The sequence below is a fragment of the Epinephelus moara genome, chromosome 4 (assembly GCF_006386435.1).
Source record: "Epinephelus moara isolate mb chromosome 4, YSFRI_EMoa_1.0, whole genome shotgun sequence".
NCBI lineage: Eukaryota > Metazoa > Chordata > Actinopteri > Perciformes > Serranidae > Epinephelus > Epinephelus moara.
The window spans coordinates 35539228-35554887 of NC_065509.1; the positions used below are offsets into that span (position 1 = coordinate 35539228).

The window sequence follows — 15660 nt, forward strand, 5'->3', positions numbered from 1 at the left end:
TAACAATTTGTGGGATTTGGGGAGTCTTACAGTCACCCAATATCTTTATGTGCAATTTCCCAGAATAATGGTGCTGTAGCAAACAGGTGTAGTAAAGTGTTACCACATCTCTTTTTCCAGAAGGGATTTCAAAAGCTCAAAGATAGTTAATTGTTGCTGTGCATATTTGGGAGAGTGTTACCAAATACTGCATTGGTCACCAAAGCAATGCGCAGTATCTGTGGATGGCTTTACTTGCAGTTATCAGTTTATCACATATTTAACAGTTTGTTGTTGTTTTTATGCCTTTGCGCTGGTGTCAGCTGTGGCCAGAGATATTATATTTTGGGGCTGTACGCCACATTTTCATGAATGCAATACCTCAGGAAGGCTTTGAGGGAATTTCTTGGACTCAAAGATGAACTGATTAGATTGTGGTAGTCAAAAATCAAGCTCAGTGATTTTTTTTAACATATCTCAAGCATCCATAGGCTAGTTATGGTAAAATTTCATACAAATGTCTAACAGGATAAAATAATTAAGTGCTGACATTTTATATTCAGAAGGTCAGCTTCACTGTGACATGTTAACATCCTGCAAAAACACTTTCCCTGCCATTATTCAGCACCATAACTCAGGAAAAGAAGGGGAGACATTTGGTCTGATACTTAACTGGTGACAATAATATGTGTGAAGCATCCACACTGCCTGTGTGAGCAGCACGTGTGCTCCACAGAGCCTCGTGTTTTTTATCTTAGGTGCCTGTATGAACAGATTTGAGCAGCCCTCTGACAATGTTTCTGTCGACAGAATCCTTTAATTCGTTGCTTTTTATTGTGAAATATTTGCAGGACTGTGTTGTTGACAATGCAGTGGCTTGCACGACTCCATAAATTAGTGGAGTACCGGCTTTTAATTGTGAAAATACAGCACTCACAGCAGCAGGCAGCTCTGCAACAGCTCTGCAGCAGCAACAATGTCTGTTTGAAAAGTTATTTTCTTCGCTCTCTCAGAGTTGGATGGTAGTTTTGTCAAGCTAAGTGTGTCGGCGGAGTGGGTTTAGCGTTAGCTTGGCCACCAGTGGCGAACGCTATCTCTGGATGGTGGCGTGTGAGGTGAGCCATCATGTACGTAGTATTCCCAGAGTATTTGATTCTCATATGACACTGGTCGCAAATCACATGTATCATATCCAAGTCCTTCTTTCCTTTTGTGTTAAAAAATAAAGTCAAGGTGTTTGATTTAAACAGGGACGACGCATTTCTGATTTCTTTCTCTGGTGCCTTCATTTTTTGTTTTGATGAACTTCCTGCCAAATGCTGTTGACTGAGACCTCACCAGGAAAAAAAAAACATCAGCACCATCTAGTGGACCGAAAACGTGATTGATTATATTATTCTAGTACCAGAAGTTGTGTTAAAATGTGTATTTGCAAAATTGTATCATGTATGTCATAAAAGGTCGATACTTGGCGTCCGTTTATGGATACAATATCACCACGCAAAATATCACGATACTATGCTGTATCAATTTTTCCCCCCACCGCTAGTGGGGTTTCTGAGTGGGTATGGTCTGTTGAGTATTGAGTTTATGTTCATTTCCAGCTCTGCACTGCTTCACATTCTCACCTGGCAGCTACTCAGTCTTATACTATTGGCCTCTGGGTCAATGGTGCTTTTTAGTGAGAGCACAGATAGTCTCAAACCAAAGACACAAACACACAATACCACTGGTTAGTAGATTTAAAATGGTGATTATCTGGTCACAAGCTCTGCCTCAGTGTGCAGCATCACCAACCTCCCGGTCTACTAATCCATGAGTATCAGTCTGCACTTGTAAGTAAAGAAAAATCAATAATTTTTCAGTCTCTGTGCTCATCCTGTGCACCTGTACCAGCGATCCTGGATAAGATCATGGACTGATTTTGTGAGAGATGAAAAATTATCCACCCTCGAACTGTAATAACCAGACTTACTTCATATTCAAATCTATTCCGTCTCTTTTCTTTGATCCCTTTCATCAGTGACTTTTTTTTCAATCCACACTGATACAAGTCTGGAAATTTTAATTTAGCAGACGTTCTTCTTCACTGTCTGAATGGTGCTTCACACGCTTTATCAGCTTTAAAATGTTAGCATTTTTCCCTCTCACATCTTGTGTCTGAATATCACAACATACTGCAGAAAGCCGTGTGCAAGGGAGATAACAGCAAGAAAGGGTTAAAGAACATTGGATTGCTGCCTGTGCGTTATCTCGCTGTGCTGTGTCATGTAACTCATTTCGCCGTGTCATCTGCTAATTGTGATTCTGTGACTTGTACCCTCGGAGAACAATGCAGCCTCCTGCAGCACTGAGCGACCGTCCAGCAGTGAAAAGGAAATCTCTTCTTCAGATAGAGCTCCATTCTGTTTTTAATACTGTTACTGCATTGAAAGAAGAGAATTAAGACCTCAATAATATCCAGTTACAGTGGAATAACACTATCAAGTCTTTTCTGTCTGTCTAATAGGGATGTTCGGCTTTCAGGTTACACTTCTTAAGCCCCCCCTTTTTTAAATTCTCATTATAGAACCAAAATCATTCATTATTTTTATATCCAGCAGACTGAAAGAAGGAGTTTTGGGATCGCTTTCAAAAAAGCACTTTGAGGGGTGTTGAATGATACTTGATGAATGCCTATAGATGGCTGAACAGAACATTTAACTAAAACGCTGAGTGGCTTAAAGTAATAGGAAGTGGGATCTCTGCTGTCTAAACACTTGTGTTCAGGCTGGATACAGTGTGGTGCCAGTGGCTTAAGAGAGATTTAGTGCATTTCTGCTCTGTGTTACCTTTAACTTATCATTTCACATCACTAAAAATCTCCCACCGCACCTTTTCCCCTCTCACACACACGCTCCATCTTCACTTGATATATCTACTGTATCTCCTTTATGCTGTACCCTCCCTCTCATCTCTTTCCACATGCTTTTCTCCCACAATCCATTGCTAATCTTTCCAGTCTGCCTTGCTCTGACTGACAGCAGAACCAAATACTCTCCCTCTCCGAAATCAGAGTGCCGGTTCCAACCAGCTGTTTTAGATTGTCCTCATGCTAACGCTAGCTCTAACCTGCTGTCTCTACTGTACGTCCGGGATGGCACTAAAGGGCCTGTTGTGCATATTTCATCATTGCATGGCTGTCTAATTAGGTCAGTGTGATCCACTCATTCCCATGGCAACCGAAGTGTGGAGAGAGGGAGAGGAAGATAGTGAGTGACTGAGACGGTCAAAGAGGGAGCCGAGGGAGATGAGGCAATGGAGTTGCCACTGGTTATGATGAATTCTATTAGCACATTGAGACTAATGGATGAACCAACACCACCATTGTCAGCAGTTGTCAGTAAGTCAGTTTAGATAATGGATGTACAGTATGTATGTGGGCGGACTGGCACTCTGAGCCTTGTGTTTTGCATTCATTTGGCTCTCTGAATGCAGATATGTTCTCACTCAGACTTTTAGAAATGCATTTTCTCACCATATCTTTGATATTTTAGCTCTGATACTTGGATTAATAGGGAAGGAAGAAAGGGAAATTGTTTTTTATTTTTACAACCTTGGTCTTTGATCACCATTCCTATAAAAGCAGCCCAGTATCCTGATGTTCAATTCTTCACCTCACAATTTACGTCCAACGTCAATGTTTAATACCAATGTAAGAATTCGTGTGGCCTTTAAATAGTGAGCGGGAGACCCCTCACAGACCTGTAATTAAAACCTTTTTTTCTGGATCTTTCTCTAACCTAAGTATTTACTTGCCTATCCTGAGTCAGGCTCTAACCTTTAAGCAGCTACTGTATAATCAATGTTTTTAAATTAACAGTGGAGCCAATGACTGTATGTGAGAGAGGTCACTGATTGCGATGAACTCATTTGCTGAAGTTCTCATTTTTTACAGAGCTTTCTGAGGAAAAGTTGAACTCATGACTGGGTGGGCACGATTTTTGCTGTAGCTGTAGCTGTTTCGTGACTTTGGTTACAGCTTTAATTATTGCCATTCCATATACTTTTTTATTTTTTTATTTATTTATTTTTTTGCTGGACCACAGAGGCCAAGCCAAGCATATAAACTCAAAAGTCTGTCCATGGCTGACTGAGTAAGTGATGAAGTTGCACCATCGGTCAGAGTGACTGATGACACAAGTGTTGGTGTTTCCCCATTCCCCATTGCTCTTTCAAAACGCTGACAGGACACTGTCAGTCATGTATTGCTGTAGCCTATTCCTCACTTTCTGTAACCACTGTGATACCATGGTGGAATTAGCAAGCTAGCTAGCTCACTAGCCAGCTGCTACGTAAGTGAAAGGTAACAACTTAATGCTTCATGAACACACTCTTGTCACAGTATAGGAAAGCACATCCCTATCATCAGATGAGTGACGGCTCATTTTCTGTAACTGTGGTAAGGTTACCATGAACGCATGGTGGAGTTAGCATGATAGCTATCTAACTAGCCAGCCGTGGGCGAAGTGGCAGTTTTTGAGGGATCAAAGAGAGGATCTTCTCATCAATTGTTTGTGGGACAGCTGTGTCTGTATGACACAACATGACACAACATTTTTGACATTATTGACTATTATGTGTAAAATGTCGGAACTCGTGCCGCCACTGTTATGAGGAAAAAGTTAAAATAAGACACTGATTGGAATTGTAGTAAAAATTACATGTTAAAATGTTGGAATGGATGCTGGGGATTTGATGCTGCTTCAATAACAAAATTCTCCTTTTGGTAATTGGCGATGATAGGGCATTTTACAAACTATTGTTAATCGGCAAGACTTGGCTCTAATTGTGGCAGATGGCTGCAAAGCTTCCACCAGTCACACAGGGTCGAACATCACTGACCAGAGCTAAAGAGGGAAGGTTGTGTTGAATGGAACAAAAGCAGCAGATCGGTGGGTACAGCTCCAATGCAGGTCCAATCTGCTGAGTGACTATGTCTAAGTGTAATGTTACTGTTCTTCATTTAAACATGTATTTACATACATTTTTGAGCTGGACTGTAACGGCCGGGCCTACTCTGTAGGTGAATGTCATGGGGAATGGAAGTCTGTGGCTGGGTCTGGGGATATGCCAGCCACTTCCTGTTTCAAATGAAAAGACCCCCATTTTAAATTAAAAGCCCTGTAGCGTTTCATACATAGTCCAGCCACATACTAAGTTTTGCCCTAATCTTGCAGGCGTGACCAAAGTCCGTTGTGGCCTGTGGACTGGTTTTAAACAGCCCACGGCTTGTTGCTCAAAATATATGTCAGTATATGTGGCCTACTATACAATATTGGTTAATCAAGCAAAATCACTTTTTTTGTTCACGTCACAATGGCAGGACTATTATACAGTTTGTAGACATGTGGCGGGTAAAAACTACAGAACTAATGTGTTTTTATAAACAGAATGCAGACAAACAAATGAATGGTTATCTAACAGCAGACACTTCCTGCTCAGTAGCAGACATGGCCACAGCAAAGAGGCGTAACCTGACAGGAAGGGCTGCTGCTTTCAGGAGCGATGTAAAGTTGAATACTTTTTCACTGAAAGATGAAACAGTTGTATTTGTCATACTTGTTTGTAATTTTTGTGTTATAATAGCTCGTACGATGTAAGAAGCAGCTGTCCCCAGGTGTTTTTACATTATCTAATCTGGCTTGCATTCAAAAAAGTTTGAACACCCCTGTAATTTGGGGGCGGCAGTAGCTCAGTCCATAGGGACTTGGGTTGGGAACCGGAGGGTCGCCTGTTCAAGTCCCCGTCCGGACCAAAATATGGAGCGTGGACTGGTAGCTGGAGAGGTGCCAGTTCACCTCCTGGGCACTGCCGAGGTGCCCCTGAGCAAGGCACCGAACCCCCCAACCGCTCAGAGCGCCTGTCATGGGCAGCCCACTCTGACATCTCTCCACTTAGTGCATGTATAGGTCCAGTTTGTGCATGTGTGTGTTCGGACCTGTGTGTAATTGACAACAGAGTGAAAAATTGAATTTCCCCTCGGGGATTAATAAAGTATATAAAATTTAAAAAAAATTAAAAATTAATCTTGTTGCATTGTAGCTAATGCACGTAGCTACCATGACGTCACCCATTCTGTGGGTCTGTGGGGTCTATGGGAGTTGACTCGCTTATGGAGCTGGCTGCAGATTAAGCAGTCGTTTGCTAGAATTTCATGTTAATTAAAAAGGTGATAATATGTCAGTATTGTTCTTGCAGCTTGGTTCTGTTGGCCCCAAAAGAGCACTTAATCTAATCTGGTGTTTAGCAGAGGTTTTGGCTGCTGATATCCATGGTTGTATATAATTTAGTTACGATAACATTTTACTCACCAAAATAGGTTGTTGCTGCAGTCACGACAAAAACTTTGGAGCTGCTTTTCCCATTTTTCTTACTTTAATTGGCACTGTAACCATTTAAATGTATTGCTTGTTAATCATCACAATATTCAGGGCCTTTAGGCCTGTTAAAGTACTATTTTAAAGAATTCAAAAAGTCATTGCCATCCATGACAGATGCTCGTTTCCCTCTACCCAAGTAAATTACCATTTGCAGATTCAAGTTCTGTCTCTAATGGCAGCACTGCATGCAGTCACAAAATCCTGCTCCCATATCTTTCACACAGAGCCTATTACCACTTACCAGTTGATTTAAATGGTGCTTCAGTTGGTGTGATGCAGAAAACGAACATGTATACCTGGGGAAGATGTTGGACCTTTCCTACCGTGCATGAGTGAGGAAACAATGGCTCGAAGCAAAGAGATTAGAGCTAATATGAAGCTGCAATTGTAGGTATTGAACTGCTTCCTCGATGCATCATTTATGAGCCGTTTCTTGTCTTGTTTGAATAGTTTTGCATCATATTATGCATGTGATCACACAGTCACATACATCAGCTTGTTGAGATGTTGTTGATCAGTGAGCATGAAGTTAAGCGATGACTGGAAGAGACGAAATAATCTTCTCAGTGGGAAAAAGGAAATGACAGTTTACTGTTTCTCCGGCATCACAGCTGTGATTACCTGTATACTGTTTCAAAATGCTGAATAACAGAATACGACATTGCTCACTTGTTCATGTCTCCTCATTCTCTCCTGACCTTTTAAATCCAGGGCGACTTAGTGGTAAATGCAAAGTCACATAACATCTTTACTCTCCAGTGCAGTGTGAGCACAGCGCCTGTTTGAAAGGATGGCATGATGTTGGCTGCGAGCCATGACATAACATCTCATTTTAAATGGAAGTGATAACAAACCACATTGTTATCCAAGGGGAATATGCATCGTACAGCAGTCTGTGAACTGCGGAGGAAATCATTGGAGCCAAGCCTCAGCTTGAGCTCTGGATTTAGAGCAGCAACAAAGGTTTGATGTTATTTATTTTTACATCACAAGGTTCATTGTACAGATGTGCAGCAGATTGGTGACAGAAAGTCAAATCATAACCACCATGTGAGCAGTGGTGTACTGACCTTTTGATGGTGCTGTTGGTATTAACTCAGTGGCTGGATTTTAAACTGATAATACACTGTCACTCCACTCCAGTCATGTTTCATTTGAACACCACAGGCAGTAATGCATTTCTGAATAATACTATACACTAATGTGAATACTTAACTCACTAATCCCGTTCATTACTTTAACATTTGTTGGGCTTGTTTGCAGTGTTACCCAGAGTTAATAGGAGAGTAATATCTGCTTTGTCCCAGTGTGTTCAGTGCAGACTTGTCTGGTATGTATCAGCTCGTTGGAGGGGGAGGTGACTCGACTCAGCCAGGGGAGGAGGATTACACCTCTTGAACCTCATGAACTTCAAATTTTCATTCATTTCTACATGTTGTGTGTGGCGTCCCAGCTGGCTAGCTAGCCAGGGTTAAGTTCCAAGTTGTAGGTTGTGTAAACCTCGAAGCCTGACCGTGAGAAAGAGAGATCTGAGGGCTCTGCAGGTGCTAAGACTAAGTTAATGTTATCTAATGATGGTCAGTGAATGCTGCTTGTGAAATTACAATGCCTCATAGTCAGTTTTACTTAATGTTAAATACAGCAAACATGAGTGTAGGTCTGAAGGCTTTTTAGAAGGCACATTTGACAAAGCGAGACAGAGTCAAGTAATGTCATAAACAATATATCTACTTACTTTTGACAGTGAGTAATTTATTAACTAATTAATAGTAGTAGTAGTGGTAGTAGTATTTATTTTGGTCCTTATTAACACTCTTTTAAAAGGAATGCACACAATAAAGATAATATAATGTACAAATAACTTTCTCATTGAAGTAAGGAATATCAATTCCACCAATAGCCAATACCAATGTTTTTATATTGATGTTTCTTTGTTTTTTGAGCACAAATTCAATAATACACATTCATGAAACTCCCTTTAACATAACCTTATTTCACTTGAAAAACATCTTTAAAAAAATAAGCATAATTTTATAGTGCTGTGGAAACATCGACCCATTTCTCCTTCAAACAGCTGTATTTATTCAAGTTTCTCACCAAAAGCTACATTTGACAAGATAACATTGAACGCATCTTGAGAAAGTTGTAATTTACCTTCACCCAATACTTTACTGAATAGTGCTTGAATGCTTCACAGTGTAACTCAGTGCAACCTCCATCAGCTGTTCTTGCGGCCACCGGCTGCGTAGAGGTAATGATACATAGCTCTCCTGGTGATTTCATGTTCTCTCTCTCCGTACACACTCCACTCAGTAGTGCTGTGGTTCTTAAGTGGGCACCAGAGAGCTTTTGGCGTTTGACATGATAACATACAGTGTGAATGGGGGTTCACTTGACATCAGATAACTTGCCCATCTCCCTCAGAGAGAAGGTAAAGAGCTGGAGAGGAGGTCCAAGTGGCTTATTATTACTATTATTTAGTAGGTTTGCTATTTAGTTATGTTGTGACCTTTTGAAATGTTTTAAAAATAATAGCAGAAAATACAAATAGTAAAAGATAAACATATAGAGTTTTTTCCTTCCCCTATTTGTAGCGCCCCCTATGGGTGATGGGGCCCTAAGCATTTGCCTATACTGACTATGGCACGTGCCGGCACTGCTTTTGACTTAAAATATTCAGATGAGTAACTCATTCACTACCAAGTTATTCTTAAACATACCAAAAGAAAACAACAAAAATGAAACAAAAACAATATTCCAATATTCCAATTCCAAAATATTTCATACATGATAATAATTATACCCAACTTTTATATTTGTTTACAAATTTAATTTTAAACATTTTTTAATGGAATCATTTTATCAATGACTTGATTAAACTTTTCAATTAACCTGCCCAACACTGAAGGCCTCTCACCATGGGTAAAATCACAAACTCTATTCAAATCTTTATATATATATATATTTTTTTTTTTCATTTTCTTGTGGCCGTTTTCAGTCATGGTTAGGTCACATTCACCAGCGGATTTACCTCATGCCTTCATTTAGAACAAAATGTAGATGTAGATGTCTATTAATGTCAATTATCATTCAAAATGTGAAAGATATAAAGATCACCCCATATAATATGACATTTACAATCATGTTCAACATATTTTAGACACATTACACACTGATGTGCATAATCCAAGGACAGCTCCACCTGCACATAAGGTTCAAAGACACTAATCAGGTTAAATTATCATTCACCTTACCCACCATTAATGCAGAATCAACCTTTACGCCAACATTTTGCTTTTGTCCTTGCTTTATCTTCTCGGTAAATCACCCTAAATTCTAATTAACTCATTTAATAAGCATTGATGAAACAGTCAAATTTAACCACACCGTAATGACCTTACTGTAATTATGATATATAGTTCATTCAGATAAAATTGCAAGCCTCCATTTTCCTCCCCACTGTCATAAAACCACTGCCGTGTTGCATGAAATTGATTACATCTGTAATTCACCTCGCTGTAGCAAGGCGGGATGAAACACTCAACCCTTTTATCAAACCGCTCTCCAACTGCCCTCTGCAGACCAGGGATCAATATCAGCAGAGATTCAGCTGCAGAACTAGATAGAGCGGGTGATGGGAATATAAGTTCAAATGGAGACTGTGGTATTTGCCTTTAACAGACTGCGCTTTAGATTGATGGAAAGGTGCTACATGTAATTGAATTACTCACATGTGGCAGCATGTGTTTGCTCTTTACTCTTTCTGTTTTATGGTTTGAGGGAAAGAAAGAAAAAGGTGAGTCGTAGGATGGTATTGATGCAGATTCTTTTATTAAAAGTCCTCCACTTCTACAAAGAGCAGTGGTAGGCAGCCTCCAATCAGGCTGAGTGCTTTGACTAAACACATCTAGTCACTTTTACTAGTGGGAAGCCAGTGAGGGATACGGAAAGACACAAGGTTGTAACACCTTCCCTAAAGGCCAAGAGAAGGGTGAGGAGAGAGAAGAGAAGAGAGAATTGACTCTCATTATTTGAACTTAACAAGTTCATTGTTGACTTTTGAAACGATTATCAACGCAATTATTATTCAAGGACTGTTCACTCTTGTTCTGGAACTTTTGACCATTTCACATCTGCTGTGTTTGAAGTCACTTTCATTCTAAAGGCCTTTGCAAACTGAGTTTGTTTTTTTCATTCGAAGTTGTTGGTACAAACAGAAATTTTTGAAACAGGTTTGATTTTCTGTGTCATTTACATCTGAATTCTGAAGCTTTTAGAGACATTTGACCAAGGATCAGTGAAGAAAATGTGGTGGCGGGACCCATCCGCAACAAGACAGAGGAATGGTGTGCACAGAATAATTCAGCTACTTTACACAGGTCAGATAGGAATATTCTGTACACAGAATGTGGAGACAGAGAGGGCCAAATACAAGACAGAGAGGGAGTGGTGACAGCCAAATAGGTAACTCCAGTGAGGAGAGGCAAAGGTGGACATGTGTCCGTTAATTATGTCACATACTGTGAATTTTCACAATGAATAGAAGAATAAAATGCATCAGAATTATTGTGTAAAGTTTCTGTGTGAAACAATTTTTTGGGACTGGTTAAAAAAATTAATCTGAAAAAAGCTGACTCAGTGTACAAAGGCCTTAAGCATGTGGTGAAATTGAGTAAGTAGTGAGTTCGCACTGCATAGTATGTAGATTTTGTGAATGTGAGAAATGCCAGAATTTGTCAGGATGAGATGTGAGCTTACTGTCGAACTCATCTCCCCCACAATGCATCACTTTAGACTGCACAACTTCCAGCAACGATGGAGATTTTGAGCCAGACTGAAAGCTGTTAAGATTTTACTTTTTAAGGTTTAATGATTTTTTCAAGTAAAAGTAACAACCAAAAAAGTCTCAGTTAGACACTGGGTCTGGTTGCAATTGATGCTGTGAAGCAGTTCATTTTCATGAAAGTTCTTTAGATAAAAAACCTAGTGAAGCCCAACTAGTCTTCAACTACTGGCTTTAGCTAAGATCATGCCTACAAATGTAATTGTTTAAACTTTGGTAATTTTACTGAAACCATGACCACCAAAATATTGGCCTATTCATTCAGATCTACTGGCCTGGTAAACAAGAGAGACAAAAAAAGTTGGCAATTCCACAATGCTGAAGCGGTTATAACGTCTGAATGTGTCCATTCTTCCATTACTTATATTTCTTTGGTCCATAAGGGTCCACCAATCAAAGGAGACAAAACAATGTGTGAGTATTGTTTTACCAGAATAAAGAGGTGTTGTGTTGGTATGCTGGGTGCCATAAAATGAGTGTTGTAACCCTCTCTGTCTCATAACTTATATGTTAATAGATTATTTGACTAATTTCTATACAGGTTATTCATACTAGAGTTTTGTGCAAAAGAAATCAAAGGCATGTACCAGATATATGTCTGTTGAGTTCAGTGATTGAAGCAAATAAAAGCCTTTTATATTAGTTAAAGTTTTACCATATTTAGATACCAACATGTGGTCAGTTTATCCAAATAACACCTGTATGGAAATTTGTTTTTATGTTTTTGGAGATGCAAGATCCATTTGCCAGGCCAGACCAGCCATCACTCGCTTTTTACTTGACTATACTTAGCTGTAAACGGGTCTGCTGGTAATTCAGTCTGGTAACTGCTTATCCTGCTGGGGGTCATGAGGGGCTGGCGCCTATCCCAGCTGACATTAGGCGAGAGGCAGGTTACACCCAGGACAGGTCACCAGACTATCACAGGGCTGAGACATAGAGACAGACAACCATTCACACTCACATTCACACCTACGGACAATTCAGAGTCACTAGTTAGCCTGCATGTCCTTGGACTGCGGGGGGGAACAGGAGTACCCAGAGAAAACCTACTGACACGGGGAGAACATGGGGAAAACCTCTTGCCGGGAACCAGGAAAACCTTTTGCACCACTGTGCCACCCTGCTGGTAATGGCATATTTAATCGTTCATGTAGTGGAAGTACATACAGATTCATTAAGTAGTAGGTATCACATTAGTATGCGATTCCAAAGATGCCCACGCTCTTCATCAGCACATGAAGTTCGCTCACTTGTCATAGGACTCTGTGTTCAAACTGTGCGTTATTCATCATTATTGACTTAGCAAACAGTAAAAGTTAGAATATCAAAAAGTGATTGAAATAATGGTTTGAACATGAACAGTTCCATGACAACTGAGCAAACGTGGACACTGTGATACACTGAAAAGATTAAGTGGACCTTGAGCAGACATTGTTTTGGCAGCGACTAATTGTTGCAAAAATTGAGAAGAAAAACACACAAAAACTTGTTTTTTTTCAAACATAAATCAGCACTACAAAACTTTTGGTATTGATGCAGTCAAGTGTGTTGTTAGACCCACTTTCCTCCCACATCCCAGTCAGGTTCATGCCAGAACACCTGTGACTCATCTCGATGAGTCTCTGTAAAACCTCCACAGGGTCTGAATAAGCAGACGGAGAACAGTCTGAAAATGAAAGAACCATGTTCAGCCATGCTTTTGAGTAAGTCCTGTCTGGCACATAATTTGTTTGGAGTTTATTTTCTTTTTCTGCTTGCGCCAATGCTGTCTTTGCTCTGTTATCAAGACTTTCCTTCTTGTGGCTACTTCAAAAGTTTCTGTGTGACCGTGCCCTTAAAATAAACCCACAGAAAAACCAAATGCACAACCAAAAATACCCCATCATTGGAAAGCTGGTTTCAGGGAAATCAGTAATTCAATGCATAACCTGAGCAGAAAGGGCAACAGAGAGACAAAGACACTGTGCAGAAACACAGTGCATGATATCTCCTATCTTCCAAAGGTGGTGTTGTGTGTTTGTTCCCATTTATCAACAGTTCTCCAAAAGTCTTCAGTACTAAAGATGGATAAATCAGTCTGACAAAGAGCATGATAATGTTTTAATTGAGCTTTATTTCTGTCCTCAGGCCTCACAACGCTGCAGGTTGTTCTGGACACAGCAGCAGAGAGGAAGTGGCAGGTGACAGCCATCAACGTGGGGAACCTGAAGGACGAGAGGAAGGATGAGGCCTACCGCTCACTGTTCCAGGATCTGGAGAACAAGAAAGAGAGGAGGGTGATCCTGGACTGTGAACAGGACAAAGTTAAAGACATCATGGAGCAGGTAGAATGTGCAGTTTTTATTTTATTTTTCATCTTATTTTAGTTTCTGTTAGTTTCCAGAGTGAATTTGCACCTGTCAGTTTAGTTTTATGCCTGCCTGTCAGTACAGGCCCTGGCCAGAGGTATTATGTCTTCAGGTTGTCCGTCCCATTCTTGTGAATGCAATATCTCAAGAACGCTGTGACAGAATCTCTTCAAATTTGGCACAAACGTCCACTTGGACTCAAAGATGAAATGATTAGATTTTGGTGGTCTAAGGTCAGAGGTCAATGTGACTTTGACCTGGTTTGTCCCACTCTCGTGAATGCGATATCTCAAGACCACCTTGAGAAAAAGTCTTCAAATTTGGCACAAACATCCACTTGGACTCAATGATGAATTAATTAAATTTTGGAGGTCAAAAGTCAAGGTCACCATCACTTCAAAAAACAAGCTTTTGGCCATAACTCAAGAATTCATACGCTAATGATGACAACATTTCACACAAATGTCTACTAAATGTCTTGGTCAAAAGTCCACTGCACTGTGATATTATTATGTTCTGCAAAACACTTTTCATTATTCAACGTCGTAACTCAGGAACAGAAGGGGAGACATTTGGTCATGTACTGAATTGGTGACACTAATTTTGAATGCCCCACCTTGAAACTGAGCTGATTGTACAGATCTTCTGTGCTGCCAGATTGAAGATGTGTGTGAAGCATCCGTGTTTTAGAATTTGTAACTTCTTTGCAGTAACGTCCATATTTGAATTGTTGGTTACTGTCATGTCTACCAAGAGTCTGAACAGATCTGAATATACACTGTGCCTGCAACTTGCCTGGTTCGTGGAGGCATACAACCACAAGGTGGTGATTCTAGGTATTGTAGGGTAGGGATATTTGTCAGGGGCAAGATTTAGGTTCACAATAGGCATTACAATACAAACACAGCACTTTGTGAAGGCAGTTGACTCACAGTCATGTAGACATCCCAGTTTCAATAAACGTATAGACCAACACCTCCTCATGTTGTTGTGTTGACAAATTTGACCAAATTGACAAAGACCATAAAAACACACTAAACACATTTTCTAAATATTTTGATTTTATTTTAGTAAGTTCTGTAAGTACACAGTAATATTTCAGTTAGTTTTTATTTTTGACTAAAGTCTATTTTTCCTATTTTTATTTCAGTTAAGGGACTGTTCATCACTAATGAGGGAGGAGGGGGTCTTGCAAAAAGGGGAGGGATGTCAAATCTTTTTTTTTTAAGCACTGGGAAAGGACTTGTGTTTTTTAATTTCCCTTAAAAGAGGGGCACACACATTTAAATGGTTGTATCCTGTATTTATTTTAACAGATTCTTAAAGGAAACTGCTGTGGGTTGGTTTGGAAGACGTGTTTCCTTTAAAAAACACCAAAATCAGATCATTTATCATAGTCACAAACTGAAAAAACAGGAATTACTGTTGGATTTTCAGACTTCTGGCAGTCTTTGGACGCATCATGTGCTGCAAACACGTCTGTCAGAAAAAAACATAACCAAATCTGAGTTTAGTTATATTTCATCAAATTGACTTTATTCTACATCATATTTAAAATTTGGCCATAAAGAAACAGTTGGCATAAACTAACCAGCATGCACTTCAAGACTAAAAACCAAGCCTAAACTTTTATTTTAACTCCAGGATTTAAAAATCTAACAACTAGTTAATGGTGGAGGGAGGGTCAAGCATTTCTGACAGTCACTCAAGGAGGCTCAGGGTAAAATATTTGTAGCTTCAGGCAGGGTCAAAATAATATTACACCTCAGCCTCACCCTCTCCTCTAATAAATAAAGAACAGTCCCTAACTAAAATGCTTTTTCAAACTTCATTTTACTCTTCAGTTTTAGTAACCTTTAAACAACCTTACAATGTATTAGCTTTATTAGCTTTGGTTTGTATAATTAGCCTTGTTAGATATCAAAATTTTGATGTGGTTCCATTTTTACAGCGTTATCTAAACTCTGGACAGCACCAATCCACAGCTAAGAAACATCTTTGATTATTTTAACCTGATGAAGATGAGAGCAAAACTTCAGTAACTCAATATTTCTGCAGTAATTCA

The 15660-nt window shown here is 39.7% G+C and overlaps 1 protein-coding gene across 4 annotated transcripts in view; it reads left to right on the top strand.

Annotated features, from left to right (window-relative positions):
- The window catches only part of gria2b (glutamate receptor, ionotropic, AMPA 2b), an 84131-nt gene that overhangs the window by 43903 nt on the left and 24568 nt on the right, over positions 1 to 15660 (top strand). For all 4 annotated transcript variants that reach the window (XM_050042469.1, XM_050042470.1, XM_050042471.1 and 1 more), the window contains exon 4: positions 13375 to 13571. In XM_050042469.1, coding sequence (XP_049898426.1) covers positions 13375 to 13571 — 197 coding nt within the window. The remainder of the gene's footprint in view (positions 1 to 13374; positions 13572 to 15660) is intronic.